The 17621-nt window shown below is 30.7% G+C and overlaps 1 protein-coding gene across 3 annotated transcripts in view; it reads left to right on the forward strand.

Moving 5' to 3' along the window:
* LOC123260024 (zwei Ig domain protein zig-8-like) overlaps positions 1–17599 on the forward strand; it is a 200624-nt gene extending 183025 nt beyond the window's left edge. For all 3 annotated transcript variants that reach the window (XM_044720947.1, XM_044720946.1, XM_044720948.1), the window contains 3 exons: positions 9730–9949; positions 10309–10406; positions 17397–17599. In XM_044720947.1, the coding sequence (XP_044576882.1) occupies positions 9730–9949; positions 10309–10406; positions 17397–17497 (419 nt within the window). In that variant the 3' untranslated portion in view covers positions 17498–17599. The remainder of the gene's footprint in view (positions 1–9729; positions 9950–10308; positions 10407–17396) is intronic.
* The last annotated feature ends 22 nt before the right edge of the window (positions 17600–17621 follow it).

The following is a 17621-nucleotide window of genomic DNA, read 5'->3' on the forward strand; positions in this document are numbered from 1 at the left end:
AAAGAATTTATTCATTAACATATTAAATTTCATGATCAATTAAATTTATTCTCATGGAAGTATTAAAACATATAATCAATTAAATAAATACCAATGCAGGAAAAAAATATAATGGTGCATTTAAAACTCTGATTCAAATTTAATAGTCGATTAATAAAAATTTTTTATCTGTAAAAAAACCAACTAAAATGTTAAAAAAAGTACATCCTCGAATATTTAAGATAAGCCATACTCGTAAAAGTGATAAATAAGAGGTACGGTCCGAATAGGGCTGTGAATACCAGCTAAACACCTGAAAAGATATCGCAGGAATAACAAGAGCACGTGTGCACCGAAGAGCTCGTTATAGTGAGCAAAACGTTGGTTAACGAGGATCATCAGTAGTACACAGCAGGAGCGGTATCAACAACAGCACCAACATCTGCACCAACGTTCTACCACTAACACCTACACCAAGAACAATGGCAGGAACTGGAGCTGGTACAGGAACAGGAGCAGGAGCAGTGTCCTCCACGAATGATGTAGTTGAGGCAAAACAAGCTAAGTAGTATGAGCAAATGAACGAGTACCGAGTAACGGGAGAAGGATGAGTGAGTAGCAGCGCCGGCAATCGGCAAAGAGGAAGCCAGACAGAGAGAGGAACAAGAGAACAAGAGAACAACACTTCTCGGCGTCCAATATCTTTCTCTATCTCTATCTCTCTTCTGTTGGGGCTGCACTACCAGCTAATCGGTACTCGACAAAGCCCGCGAGCCAGAATCCCCGATTATAGCCCCCAGACCAAGCCCGAGCAAGCTTTTGGCATGGATACCCAGTTAAAGAGACGCAAGATGGCTACCCAGTTGTTTATTGAACCGCTGATGCTGTTGATGACCGTAATAAGGGCTTTAAAAAAGGATAATGTTATGATAATATATATTATATGGCGCATTTCATACGAAATCTCACGGTTTGAAGAGCTTTGGTTCTTTTTTATCTTATTTTTTATGGTCTTGTTCTATCGACTGAAAGCAGCGTCAAGTCGTTAAAATTTTTTTTTTTAATTGTGATGCTAGATTAATATCATTTGCTGATTCAAATTTCGGATTGAATGTGGTTTATAGCGGGATAAAATTCCTCTGGATACGTTTTCAATGAATATTTTATGTTAATTGAAGTTATAAAAATGTTCAACTGTTGAATACATGATAGGAGACTGAATTAAATGCAATTCACGGTAAGAAAAGAAGATTACTTGGAAAATTACTATGTTAACATGGTAATTTTTACTATTGAATTGTATCATGGTAGATTTTTGAGAGGAAAGAGTCTTTTTTACAATTTTAGAGGTAAATTCTTATTGTTCGGTAGTTGATATAATTTCAAAAGTTTTTATGAAAAAAATTTCTGATATAAGTCAAGATGTTGATCTCTGTTGAAAATTTATTCTCTTGTATCAAGTCAATTTTTTATCCGTACAATTATTTCAAACGCACCGTAGTTTTACGATGTTAACATGGTAATTTTCACAGTTTACATTATAAATTAAATGTTTTTTGAAGAGCTTTTATAAATTAAAGTTCAAGTACCACAAAACTTTCGATATTATAGTTTATACAGAGAAATCTTGTTCAAATTACGATTTTGACATTGTAATAATTATCCATCACTCCTCGCAGAGAATCCGATACTATAACCGATAACTTTCGGTAAACTGCGTTTATCATCATGTGTTTTCTTAGCTACTTCATTCTCTTTAAAAAATGACGTAGAACTCTATTCATGACTATTATTACTATTATTACGACTATTGCCAAAACATATCAGACATATTTGGATTCAGGTTTAACTGGGAAGATTCTAAGCGTAACCCCGCGGAAATACTTGTTAATGGCTCCAGTAGTAACGAGTAAGGCCGGGCTTAAGAAAGGAACAATTGTCGGTGATGAAAATCACTCGAGCTCGTCTGGCGAACAATGGCCCGCACGTTCAACTAAAATTCGCTTTCTGCGACAGTCCTCGTGCTGTTCGCGCTTCAGAAAATTTACTGGGCGTTCGCACCAATTTATCGTTTGCTTGTGACTTTCATATATAACAACACATACTACAAACTATGGATAGCAAAGTGTAGAGCAGCGCAGTCGATGAGTAAATTGTCGAGAAAAATTTCAAATGTACATACAATAAATTCTAGATATGTTAGTCTGTGTTAGTATAGTGGTCGGGTGGTAGTGATGGTGATGGTGATGGTTGCGAGTACAATCGCTCGATTATACGTAGATTCGTGGAGCTCACCATATAGTGTCGTCACGTTTCTATTTCTCTCTTGTCATCGGCTTAATTCTCCATCCGTCATTGGCACACGTGTCCTCATCTCATTTATGTTTAGACAAAGTTGCCTAATATTTACTGTTTACTTTTAACTTTTTTTTTTTTTAAATAAGAATTTTACTAATGATATTAATTCATCTTCTAATTCATCTTCTCATTGACTGCCAAAGAATTTATATTTTATGCATGATTAGCAGTCCTTTTTTATAAATAAACTAAATAATTCGATGCTACCCACCTGCAGTCACTCTACTGGAAAAAAAATTAACTTAATTAAAGTAAAAAAATTCTTAAATCAAAAAAATCATTTTGATTTAAGTAGAAAAATTTTTTAGCTGAGAAATTTTTCTTGGTTTAAGTAAATTTTGCTTGATTCAAAAATTTTCGATTCGAGACAAAATGAAACTCTCAAAAACGTTTTTTTTTTTTTTATTCAAAAATTTTACTTGTCAATCAAGTTAATTTTTTCTTTCGGTATACAAAACTACCGAGGACTACGAAAGCTAAAAGTTGATTTTTATAGTTAGTTAATGTCATCAGTTTGACTATTCATTTTTTAATGTCGACGTGTCAGTCAATCATAAAATTCATCATTTTTGACAGAAATATGTCAGCCGTACACAGTACATAGGAATTGTACAATGCGGCCCTTATTCAGGGGATGGTATGAAGTTGTTTTTTCAAGTACTATATGTTTTCTGATCGATTAAACTCAGTTTACAGAATGCAAACTAGGTGATGGGAGTCTGCTCCACGTATGAGAATAAATCACTAGTTTTATTTTCACTTTTATTAGTGCGTAATAAAAAATAAAAACGAAGACTATTTCAGCTGAAAATATTTTTATACATGAATATTTATTATTGATAGTTATTATTATATAGCCATACAGTAAAGAAAAAAATCATGACTTCGTATTTATTCGATACTCAAATATTTTTTTTACTCCACTCATCTCAGACACTTGATTTTCTCAGCATTGCACTTTTCAGCTATTTTATTTTTTCGTCCCCTTTTCCTGCATCATCTCTTTGAGAAGCTGTTCAAACATCTTTGTGTGTACGCATATTCCTTTTATCGACTCTTTCCTTAATGTCTGCGATGGCAGATACTCAAAGTCTTACTCCTGGTTGTTTCTCCGGCTCCAATTTTCAACCTTTCACTTCCATTCTTAACTTATTTCTTGCGTTTCTCTCCATTTTAGAGTGTTTCAAGTAATTGAATCGGTTTACTTTCTCTTTGCCCTCTCTGAAATTCCACTTTAGTTATTACATCGCTGTTAAGAGTTTTATAATTTAGTACGCAAAGTAATGTCGCTGAAAGGTGTAAAGGTCACATTATAAACAAGCTTTATATACCAATTTGAAATTGAAATTTTCCGTTCATATATATCTTAAAAAGTTAAAACCCTTGAATGAAGTGAAATTTACTCAAACTAAGAAAAATTTCTTACTTTAATAATTTTTCCGCTTGATACAAAATAAAAAAATTTTTCGATCGTAAAGCACTCTCTGATGCTTCGCATCATGAGTCGTGCAAAAACAAGGTCAACATTTTTTTTTCAAGTTAATTTTTTTAAAATCAACAACATATTACTTTTAAAAATTATAAATTTTCAAAGCATGAAATTAATAAATAAATACCATGCTAATGACATTCAAAATTTAGCTATTTAATTAGGACAAGTGTTTTCCCACAAGATAAGGTTATTATCGAAATACTACTCGAACAAATTGTAATTTGCATTATTATATTAATATTACTATACATTAATACATCTACATCTGCATCTCTGTGGATGCCTGTACAGAATTTAAAGTAGGAGAACTCTTTATCCAGAAGATAGCAACAATCAATGGAAGTGTATACGTCGAGGGCTGGGGGATGTAATGATTACATCAGTGGATAATAGAGAAAGAGAGAAAGAGAGAGTGAGAAGGAGAGTGAATACTCACGGTTGGAAAGAGAATATAACAAGGTTGGTCGGATGGTTGGACGGTTGGTCTGTTGGTCACAGAGGATAGAAGAGAGAGAAACTATAATGTAGGGGCGAGAAATGAAAAGGGGTAGTAGATTGTATAACGGGAGCATGGGAGATTAACAACGGGTAAAGCGTTGGGCGCACGATAGTCGAAGCGGCGGTCTGCATAAATTACACGGAGGCCATGAAACGCGTCGCGTAACGAGACAATTAATACACGGACGGTCGCGTCAAGAGTCGAACTCTGGTACTCGGCGTATACGGTGGTACGAGGAGCAGCGCGACAACTGTACGCCCTCCTAACTATATAGGAGGTGAAAGGTAGAAAGTAGAAGGTTGGGTATAGGCATCTCATCTACACCTACGTTTCACTCTTATTCTGGTCTAAATCCTGTTCTGGGTGGTGCAGCAACACCAGAAACAGCAACAGCAGATACTCCTCTGCTGGTAGACTGGCACGTTTTCTGGCACTACTTGCTCATGTATTAGCTTCACTAGTATGCTAGTAGTATGTCTATACTCCAGTAGTATGTAATCTGTATGCACTGTTCTGTCGGGTATATACGGTGAATGGTACACGACTACGTGGTTCAACGCGAATTAGAGAGACCATAGTTACTGCACACGGCATATCCACATAATAGCTTTGCTATTTCCACGATTCTACACTCTCCATGTGTGCTATTGTTGCCAATCTTTACTTACTTTACTTTTATTTCCTATATTTATTTATCTTCAAGCCTCAAGTGTTTATTTACTGCAACATATGTTTTTTCTGGATAAATAAACTAAATGATACTGTTGTTTAATAGTGTATAAATATTTAAAATTCATTGGAAACAATATACTGATAAATTGATGAAAATCAAAATTTTTTTTAGTAAACTCAATTTATAAAACTCGAAAATTTTACGATTTTGTTTTTTTTTTGTTTAACATTTGTTTTTTAGTTGATAAAAAATTAACTTGACTCATGAGATAAATTTTAGACTAAGATAATTATTGTAAAAAATTTCATTTCTCGAATCAGAAAAATTCTTGACCTGAGAAATTGTTGTTGATTCAAATAAATTTAACTTAATTCAAAAATTTTTCTGTTTGACCCAAAATGATCAAAGACTTAAAACTCATGTTTTTCGTAAGCATAAAAAAATGTAACAATTAAAAAAAAAAATTTTTTACGTTGATTCTGTAATTTTTTATTAGTCTCAAAAATTAATTCTGAAATTTTTGACTATTTAAAAATATTATGAAAAAAAATTTATTAAAAACTGTACAAAAATTAATTGAAAAAGTTGTTTAATTTAAAAAAATCTTCAAATAGTGAAATTAATGACTTATATATATGTATAACGTCAAACGAAGGAAGAAACGAGCTAACCAGCAGATAAAGCTTTTGACAATGTGAATAAAAGGTGGAACAAAGGTGGGAATGGACTTGAATGCGAAGGTACGGTCGAACTTTGGCCAAGTAATTCACCAAACCCCGGAGTTTGTTTTCTAGCATTATATTAGTCTCAGCCTCGGTCTGTCTTGCTCTGACTCTGGACTTCTCTCGGCTGTATGTGGGTAAAGGTGTAGGCAGGATAGGCGAATACGAAGTATAAAGGTAGTCGACGTTTATCCTCGAGTTCTATTCCATCGGTACCACGTCGGTGAGTAGCGCGAAGCTAGAACTCATCTCGAACTTGATTAAAGTCACCCGGTGATAGGAACTTCCCTCGGACATTGTTCAACTTGGAAAGGTAATAAATCCATTTTACTAACGTCTGCCAGTACGGGTGCCTGGTGCCAGGACGAGTATTAACGAATCCAGACTCGTACAACCTTCTTCTCATTCACCCTGTACGTTTCATCGATTCCTTCACCCTGGCGTTCCGCGAATAGAAAATCACTTTATTTTTTGGTCTTTTCTTTGTTTCACTCCACGCTCATGCTCCTCCTCCTATCTATCAAACTTTCTGCTTTATTTTACTACTTTTCGCCCGTTATTGATAATTTACCGTGAAATATCGCGCTGAAATAGAAAATCTATTTATTCCTCGGTGAATTTATTTTTCCCGAAATAATCCAAATTACTTTTCTATTGGCCGTTTGATCGTGAAATTATGTTCCATAGCTTTTTTGGTAGATGAACAATATCGAAATTATTTTTCCAACCAACTGTATGTATAATAATTAACGTATAGTACTCTTTAAAAAAGACATTCGATTACAAAGTTTATATCGGTGAATAGTCGTTAACTAGAGATAATTATTGAGAAAAATCCAATTGGAAAAGTTTTTACGTCAACGTCTATTGCTCCGTAGATCGGATGTACGAATGCAATTACAATTAAGCTAAAAAGACTTAATTAATTGACCTAGTTTTTTTTTATTGTATCCGGATTCATGTAAAGTGAAACTTAGGGTTGAATGTCAGTCTGTCATGTATTCGTAGATTTTTTTTATAGTAAACAATATAATCAATAAATTTTTAATAAAAGTAACCAATTAATAGAGAAATGTTAACATATTGACAAGTTGCTTGATAAAAAATTTCCTGATTTGGTCTGATACGTCCATATATAATTTCTGATGTGTCTAAATGTGGCCTAATATAAAAACTGTTCATTTAAGACCATATATGGACATGTCTGACTTCATATGTTCTAATATGACTTGATATGCCCATAATAGGTCTAGTAGAACCATAAATGCCCGTATACATCTTTTTGACCAAAAATAGTGTTGAGATTTTCCAACAGAAGTCGCATGGTTACTAAATCGTCTCGTTACAAAAGTATTAAGTTTAAAGTATTGAGAGATAAAATAAAAATTACGTTTTTCACTCTCCTAAAGGACTTATCTGATACTGAACTTTATATAACTCTACCAAACCAATTTTTGTTTAATAAAACATACTAATTAACACACATATTCCTAGAAAGCATTAAAAAGTAATTAATTATTATTTGTTTAGTAATGAAGTTCAAAAGTAAAATATAGAATTTCATTCGGAACTTCTGATGTTTTACACCGTTAACAATAAACTAACAGTAAAAACTAAATAGGTCGCTTACATTTCCGCTTCGATATTTTAATGATATTAATTTTAAAAAACATACCCATTGTATTTTTTATATAATTATGAAAAAAATGAACAAAGAGGTGAAAATTCGCTTGTATACAGAGTCTATTTTTATTTTAATTGCCAGAAAATATGTATATATAATTATAAAATTAAGGGTATTATGAAACTTCAGAGAGAAAGAAGAATTTAGAAAAAAAATATGGTTTTACGCAATGCTTGGCATGCATCATATTTTTTTGTGCCACGTAAACATGGCCTGAAATGTGTGCTCTTCAAACTTTATTCACAGAACATACTTTAACCAGTAAAAAATTTTAATTCGTTTTTTTTTTATACCGTGACCTTTCTCCGCGGCTATTTCTTCATTATGTATATACATATAGATTTATATTTTATTATTATTATCATTTTCTTCCTCGCTTTCTTCCGCTTCCGGATGCGTCCACCCTTTCTGTGGTTTGTTTTTAAGTCACGTTCAAGACTGGATTACTTTTTTTCTCCGTTTAAAATAACTTTTTTTTTATTTTAACCCCGGCAACCCATAGCTAAATTGATAATTAAATTTTTAATCTCGATCGATGAAAAATTTTTCATCAAACTTTCCACAATAAAAGTAGAAATCAAAGAAGAATTTAAATATTTTTTTTATTCTCAACTTTTTAGCCGACAAAGTATCTCAGGCATAAACAATTTATTATCTGAACCGTGAAAATTATTAATTTATGGTTATAAATTCGTTTAATTAATTTATAACTTGGACACGTCTATTAATACGATGATAAATATATATTTGTACAAAACATAATAATTAATTTATAAGCTATCTAATTAATTAATATTATTTATTCAAACAGTTACAAATATTTAATTGTAACTAATTAATTCATTATATGCAGATAAATCGACACGTATGTGTCAATAATAAATTACTGAGAAGCACAATAGAGTTTAAATTATTATCATCCATGCCCGTGACTCACAAATATTACCGATAAATTTTCATCAAACCCACTTTTATAATCCTTTCATTAAATAAATTTTTCGGTGACATAACAGTATTTTAATTTTATTACTCTCATGAGCGATAAAAAACTACCATAAAAAAATCCCGACTCAATATTAGTTTTTTTATTCTAAAATGGGCAGCTATTGAATCTTCTTAGGACACGTCAATAAAATAAAAAATAAAAAATTGATGCTTTGTCATTGCTGTCATTCACAACTAAATAAACTTTAAAAACGTCAATAAATAGATTTGTCGGGTGATTTAGCCCGTACCAACAAAACTTCACGACAAAAACCAGATAAAAAATATAATCTTCTGCTCACTACTAAAATAATAATAATAATGTCATAGTCAACTTTTTGAATTGAATTAAAAAAAATTATCAATATTAGTATTAATTAATAGTAGTAGCAGTTATGAAGATTGATAATTTTTTTAATTTATATTAATAATTTTTTCAATATTAAAGTAATTCAACGTTATATTTATTGAAAATTTTAATCACAATATTTTTGCAAAAATTTTTGCCATTTTGGTGATTTTTATTAGATTATTAATAAAAGTTAAAATATAAATTTACTAAAACGTACAAGAACAACTTCCAAAATAAATATCAAGATCGAACCAAGGATCGAACCTGGATCTCCATGATTACTCTTTGAGTTAATTTTATAGTATAACTTCAATTTTTAATTTCACAAAAATTACTAAAATGGCAAAAATTATTGCTACAACGTAAAATGATTAAAATTTTCAATAAATATAACGTTAAATTAGAAAATTAGAAAAGCATTAATATTAAAAATTTTTTTTTATTTTTTTTTTTTACGAATTTTAAAATCTTTCTAGCAAAAAAAATATCTTGAGTATAAAAAAAACCGAAGTAAATTTTATCAATTTAAACGATATATTTATTCATTCATTAGTTTTCTTTCGCTTTTTAACCTCCGGATTCAGTGAATGTGTTGTCAGCAGATTAGCATACAGGAGTTTCTAGCATAACAGCAGGGCCGTTGAAAGAGAAGAAAGAAAATAAAATAAGAAAAAAAAAGCAGAAAAAAGGTCAAAATACCTCCCAGTCGTGCGATAAAAGATAATGACATTGACGATGTCTTTTCTTCGACTCGTAAAGGGGTGTCTCTTTTCACCATTTGCTAGGTAAACGAGTAGAGGGAGCTTTCGTTCTCTCAAATGACGTTATATCCCAGTGTTTATGTCTACAGGAGAACAACTCTTTGACATTTAACAAGACTAAACAACCTCACTATTTATCCGGTTTACTATTTTACTTTTATTATCTCCGTATTATCATACTCATTATATTAAATAAAAACCATTGTTTTTTTTCTGTGGTTTCAGAGCCTCAGGCGCAAATAATGGCCAAAGGGGATATTTATGTTAAAACGGGCAGTGTTCTCACACTGAACTGCCGTATGTCTCAAGGGCCACATGACTTGGGAACGGTGGCTTGGTTTCGTGACAACGAACCGGTCGTGACGTCCGCGAAAAGTGAGAATGACGTTGACCAACAGCCACGAATCACTGTCGAGACAGAATGGAGCGAAGCTCTTGAATCGAGGTCTGTATTTAATTAAGTTAATATCATATAATAAGATAAAGTTAATATCATATATATGTATAAAAAGAAAAATTGCTAGAATAGAAAATACAAAACGATGTTTTTTTGGATGAAAAAAGTTGATAGACCAAAGGGATTACCGAGTCTGCTCTGTAATCCCTCTATTATTAATTCTGTCTGGTCCCCTTTCTTCTTCTTTGTGGCTGTACCGTATTTTTCATTTTTTTGCAAACCTACTACGACTATATAAAGCCCTCTAAATGTATACTCTTGGATGATGCGCATAATATATTATACACAAAAAAAAGGTATGGATCCTCGACAAAAAACCTAATGCAGCAAACGTTTGCTTACTACAGATTAAAGATTTTCTCGGCGAGAGTGACCGACTCGGGGAATTACAGCTGTGTGCCAACTACTGCCAAAAGAGCCAGCGTCATCGTTCACGTTATCAATGGTAAATAATTTATTATTCAATCATTAATGTATAAGATATATTTTAAGCATTAAAAATGTTCCGAATAATAAATTTTCCACTTTTTGAACGCTGGAACAATTTTTTTTAATCAAATTTGGTTCTTTTTTCAAAAATTTGAAATTACTTTTTTTAGGAACTAAAACAAACAATTTTTTTTTTAATAAAATTTGACAAACAATTAGATTAAGATTTAGTTTAATGAAAAGTTTTTGTTTGTGATTTTTATGTAATAGCTGAAATAAAATTTTTCAATCTATTAAAAATTGTATTGGCAATAAAAATAAAAATTACAACTAGATTTTTAATAGCCAATAAAAAATTTATTCTCTGCAACACATTAAACCGATTAATAAAATTTAATGTTTATAATAAAAAAAAATATTCATACTGAAGTTAATACAAATGTAAATGCAATTATTACTAAACAAGGTAAAATTTCACAGCAAAAGTAATGTCTCACTGACACACAAGCACGTAAAAAGAGTAAAAAAATTAATAGAGAAACTATAAGTGTGCATTGTACAATTGTTACCGCTGTATGTCGGTAATAAAGTCTCGGATATGAGAAAACACGATGGGTAAAAAAAGAAGTAATAATAGAAATAATAATAATAATAATAATAAAGTAAAAAAGTGAAAAAGCTCCTGAGTTTTCCCGCGATTCAGTATTCCAAGTTTCTACGTAACATTTCATCTGGGCAACTGCAAAAGGGAGTACGTTTTTACCTCTCTTCCACTTAGCGTTTCTCAGTACTACTAACAGGCTTATAACTCGTATGCATCCTAATAGAACTGTACCGACTAGTACTAGAGGAAGCTTAATCAAAACTGATTTATGCTCGAAAACTGCTGCTGAATACGCACGAATTAAACGAAAATGAATATCATCTCCGAGACATACCGACGAGTTACTTCTGAGCATAAAATCCGCGTAATTTTTCGAGCTCAATTTTAAGTTGAATGCAAACAAAATTAATTGCTATCATAAACACTAATGAATGGATTTCATTAGATTTAATAAGGTTACTACTACGAAATTTTAAAAAATTTTTAGTAACAAAAACAAAAGAGCTTTAAACATGAATATAATTAAAAGAATAAGGAGAATTTTGTCTTCAGGATATTTATGTGATAAAATGTGTTTTCTTGGTTAATTAAATTTAGGATAATTGTAAAGGTGATAGTCTGATAGTTAATCAGATAGTTATTTAATTTAACGCTAAATAATTAGTTTATTCCTTTGGACCTGTAAATTCAGTTCCATGTCAAATATTAATCCATAAATAATTTCAAAAAATAAAGAAAATTTTGTAACAGGCATCTTTATGATGAAATGCGTTTTTGTAATGAAATTCGATACCATAAAAAAAATCGTAATCCGAATTTAGTACTTTCCACGGTTTGATATTTTTACAGAGATATTCAATTTACAATTTAAATAATTAAAAGAAAAATGAAAAATTTTTAACGGGTATATTTTTTTTGCAAAAAGAATTTTTCTCATTAAATTTGGTATCATAAAAAAATTCAACGGAATTTATCCATTTTTACGATTTTATATATTTTTGTGTAAAAGTTTTAATTAAAAATGTTCTAAAAATTTCTAAATTATTTAAGCTAGTTAAAAGTGATAGTAACAATAAGACGAAATGAAATATTTAAGTAAATGTGGTGCTAGAACCAGAGCTTTAAATATTTATTAAGATGCAGACTTAATTTTAAGAAACTGTGATGAAAAATTGTAAAAAACAGTTTTTACTGTTGTACAATGCAAAATAAATATCTATCTATTTTTGTGTAAAAGTCAGTTTTTCCGAGGATTTTTTTAATAATTTGTTAATTCTGTAAATTTGTCCATTGAATTTTCAGTAATTGATCTTATAGCAATATCATTTTTTAAATTTACTTAAAAAATTATTACAGATTGCTAAATTATTTTAATTTAATAAGTCTGATTTTATTGGGACTAATGAATCCTATCGATGCATAGTTATTTATTTTTAATTAGTTCAGTGTTTATTCATTCATACATGTAAGTATTCTTTTTTTTTTTGTTTCCATTATAATGAACTCACGTAGTAGCAGGGTCACGTGTGCAATTGAACATATTCAACAAAATTTATCACGAATATAATTAAATACTAGAGAGTGTAACTGGGTGTAAACATACATCTGCGATTGGATGTTTACCGGACGCGCAATTTTCCAATGTGCATTTTACCTCGTCTGCACTCGTGCATTGACTACAACACTTTTCGCAAATATTGATGGAACGTGCACATTGCATTCACATACTGTTTTTCCCATTTTACTTTTTACACCCGCCTCATCTTTCAGTGTTAGTTTATTTTATTTTATTTTCTATTATTATATTTTTATTTTTCGACGGGTATGGTTAAAAATTTCGATGGATATTTTTTTTCAACGTTTGATTATTCGAGATACCTTTACTGTGTTTACATATAGTTCTTTTTTTACGATTTGGAGGCTAAGCAGAGCGAATTTATGAAATCTTACTCAATACAGAAAAATAAATATTTATAAATAATGGATAAATATTGTATGATGAGTAAACAAAATATACAACAAAATTGCATTTCACTTCCGGAGATACAAACTCGCTTTTTTTTATTGTTATTAAAGTTTTTTTTTTATTTATTTTTTTTTTATGAGTTCATGAATAGAAGAAACTGTTTCATGCTGGTGAAAGAAACGTGAGAAGTTTAAGCTTGAAAAGAAAGAAATATGTGGGTCAATACGTAAAAAAAATTTTAAAAAACAGTTTACTCCGCAGGCCAGACCTTAAACTTTAGTCTAGAGCTCAGAGAGCTCAGAAACTTTATTATTTATGCGTAAAAACGAGCTTTGGCATGAGTCATAAGTTATAAGTTGTAACTATTTTAGTTCAAGCAAAAACAAATGATAAAAATTTTAATACAGTTGAGATAATTCGATAAAAGTTAGAATTAAAATTTTGGAAATACAAAAAATTTATCTAGCTTTTTACCTTTTTGATGAAATTTTACTGTTGCAATCATTTTCTTTTATAATTTTGCTAGTTTCTTATAGCTTTATTTTTAAAACTTAATTAAATTTATCATATGGAAAAACTTTTATAAAAAAGTTTAGACTTCAAGTTTAAGTGAAAAAAATATGAACAAATAAATTAAACTGAAATAAAAAAAAATTACTCGACATAAAACATCTCTCGAATAAAATATAGTTCAAAGAAAGAGCAAAGAGCACCATTCTATATAAATAAATTTAAATCGAAGAATATATATCGTTCATTCATCGTTTTTAGTTATTGGTTTATTTTGCCGATCGATCTTTTCTTTCTATATCCGGAGCTCCCAGAGGCGGTATCACGTCGATGGAGACACATGAGGAAACTCCCGTGCCATAAATTCAGGCAATAAGTTGACGCTAGGGACGAGCGGTATCGGAATCAAATCAGTGCCAAGTAGACAAGCCCAAAAGCGCACCTCGAACACGTACAATCCCTGAAAGTTGTGCAGCCATCGGCATACTCGCTTCAGCGCATTACCAATTGAGTCTACGGTACTCTATATCACATAGATAAACACACACAAACATCTTTATAAATATTATATGTATAGCATAGAGATATATACTTTTATGTGGGTATCAGTGTATGTGGACTCTCTAGCAAAACTTGTCGATCCTCTTTACAAGCTTTACCTCCGGTTTCCCGCTGACTTCGACAATTATGCCAACAATGCTTTTCGTGCTTGCGCTAATATCTCGCCACAGGCTGTACAAAATCCTTGCGATAATGTAGCTTCTCTGTGAACTAATTACTCAAACATACTATTAACGTTTTTGATCATAAATTATTTTACAAATGTTTGGTTTTAATTAAATTTATTTTTTTAAGCTTTTTTAAGCCAAAAGTTTTATCATTGAGGTGGTTATACCGTCAAATGTATTTTTTTTTTATTATTTTTAAAACGACAAGACGTTATTGAATTGACATTTAATGACCTGTATATAATTATAAGTACAAATACCTTCTTAAAATTGTAATGAAAACTAAACTCATTTTAAGCAACAAATACACTGATAGAAAAACAATCTTGATTCAAGAAACATCTTTTCTTCAAAAGTTGATTTTTGTTTCAAAATTTCTAGCTGTCTTAATTCAAGAAATGAACTCTTGAGACTAAATATAGATATATTTCATTCAAGAATTTTTATTTCTTGGTTCAAGATAGGCGATAACATGATCCAAGATACTACTGACTTGTGTTAAGAATGACTTTTTTTTGAGTCATTAATTTACTATGTGAATTTCTATAAATTTATGTAATAATATTTAATTATAATAAATTATATTTAATTATAATATTACTATATTTTCACAATTATATTAAATCGAAAATCTATAATAAAATTTTTTATTTACTTCAATAACATCTTGAATAAAGAAATTATTATTTAAACCAAAAATTTAAAGTTTTTTAAACAATAATATTAAGGGAGGGCGGGGCAAGACGGCCCACCTGGGGCAAGAAGGCCCACCTCAAAAATTGACCAAAAATTTATTTTTTTAATTTTTTTCAAACCACCACAAATTCGGGTTATTGATGCATTTTTAGCCCTACCCGTGAAAAAAAAGGCAAAATGAGCTACTAAAAAGTTCTAAAAAAGAAGTTATCTTATAATTTCATAACCTAATCATGATTAATCAAGTAAAAATCATATTTTTCAGCTGATTTTATAGATTTAGGGCAAATTAGACCATTCGAAAAAATTTTAAATAACAATAACAAAGTTTTTATTTAATAGAAAAATAACAATTATTAAGATAAGTTATTTCATTAATTTACAATTCATAGTGAATTCAAATAATTTGTTACATTAACCAACAGGACAACTATTATTATATATAACACTAGCTGTTACCCGCCCGCTTCGCTGGGCACATTATAGAATTGCATTTTTAGATCTAGACTTGAAATTTAACTGAAGTATTTTTAATTTCCCGCTAAGAAAATTAAAAATTTTCGAAAATCGGGAAGTTATTGATTTTACCCTATTCAAAAATTATTGCGGTTTGAAAATTCAAAAAATAGCATTTTATTTAACTTCTATCAGACTTTTGAGCTCATAGAGCTCAAAAACGTAATAAGTGCAATTTTAAGCGCTTACGTATGGAATTGGCTGGAAGTTGCAGGGATGGCCTCTATGGTAAACCGTTTTCCTAATTTTTTTGATTTGCACAGATTCCAAATGAGCATTGAAAGTTTTAGTTAAAGTCTAAGTTTATAAACAACAACATTTTTTCTATTCTACTCATCTCTCTGACACAGCCTGCATATGAAATATATGCATATGAAACTATTGTTTGGAAATAAGAATTGTTCGTTGTTAACGCCCCCAAAATTCCTATTAAGGTTGGAATTTAATTAATAAAATCCATTCTTAGCTGAACTTGACACGAAGATTATACACGAAGATTTCTACCAAATTTGAAGTCTGTAGGAACTATAGTTAGGAAATTTGAAATTTTAATTGTTAATATCTATCCCTGCAATCCTTATTTAGGCCGGGTTGTCGTAAAATCCTCATTTAGATTACTTCTACATCACACATAGAAGACTCCTACCGAATTTTGGAGTCTGTAGGAGCTATAGCTCGGAAATTAACAATTTTCATTGTTAACATCCACCCCGCTATCCACATTAGGAGTAGATTGTCATAAAATCCACTCTTAGATCATTTCTCCACCACATACAGAAGATTCTTACCAAATTTGGACCTTATAGGAGCTACAGCTCGGAAATTTTAAATTTTCATTGTTGACATTCACCCTCGCAACCCCCTGTGGGAGTGAGATATATCATTTAGAGTTATTATAAATTAATCCTCACAATATTCACAAATGTAATTATCGGTACTGTACTTGGTAATAGGTTTGTAGGAAAAATCATTTCACTAAATTTTTTTTCTGTAAAAGTAGGGGAACGATTGGTATTATGTTAACAATAGTTTTTCTGAGTAATATAAAAGTGAATGCAGTTGCCCAGGAGAGAAATAAAAACATTTTTGACGTGAGAAACAACTTTGCCATGAAAAAAAAAAAATTTTTTTGGAACTTTGGAAAAATTCCGGTGAATTGAGTCAAAGTTGGACGAGAGTAAATCCACTTGATAGTAGAAAGCCACAAAAAATAAAAACCGGCTTAGGTGGGCCGTCTTGCCTCACCCTCCCCTATTTTGGTTGAAAAACTTAAATGTATCGACTGAAGATACTATAGTTTTGAGTAAAGATACAAGACTTATCCAACGGAGACATACATTTCTTAATCCAAGAAAACCTAAACCAAGACTGGAAATTCTTGAAGAAAAATAATCATTTGTCTTCCAAAATAAATTCTTAGATCAAGAAAATATCTCTTGAGTCAACATAAATTTTCTATCAGTGTAATAAATTTTTTAAAACAAGTTTGACTCGTAATTACAATATAATTTCTGAGACATGATTAATAAATTGGTAAAGTATTTGCAAATGCTCATGAGTAAAAGTGAATAAGAGATAGTCAATGAGAGCACAAACTGTGCCATATTGAGCATACTTCAATATGTGTGATCTAACTACCTTAATATCATACTTCTGATCATAAACTACAGATCTAAACCTTAAAATTTAAGATGAGAATTGGATAGCTTGTAATTGCCTCGAGGAACAGAAATAAAAATCGATTCGAAAATTCTGTTATCAAGATTAAATAAAGTAAAAAGAAAAAATTTATTTCCATGGCGCGAACAAATTAACTGATCCAAAGCTGCCCCGCAGCGATACCGAGTTTATTAGTCGACATGTTTGTTACCGACTCTTTATCAAAATTTTCAATTACTTTAAAAGAAAAAAAGATTAATTATTAATAACTCGGTAATTTATCAATTGACCGGTGATAAATAATAAGATAATTTGGTAATGTTTCAGGCGAACATCCTGCAGCGATGCAACATGGCAATACTGCAGTGGGCATGCCAACATCCGGCGCGTACCTATTGCTCGCACTTATCATCGGCCAGTTCAGATAATATGATGCACTACGGAATTACCACGGATTTACGAGTGTGAAATTCAACGATGCGTGAGTGTGTGGGCAATGTTAGCAAAAAATAAATCAGAAATTATGATAATTATTATTGAAATAATATTTAA

The sequence above is a fragment of the Cotesia glomerata genome, linkage group LG2 (genome assembly GCF_020080835.1).
Source record: "Cotesia glomerata isolate CgM1 linkage group LG2, MPM_Cglom_v2.3, whole genome shotgun sequence".
NCBI lineage: Eukaryota > Metazoa > Arthropoda > Insecta > Hymenoptera > Braconidae > Cotesia > Cotesia glomerata.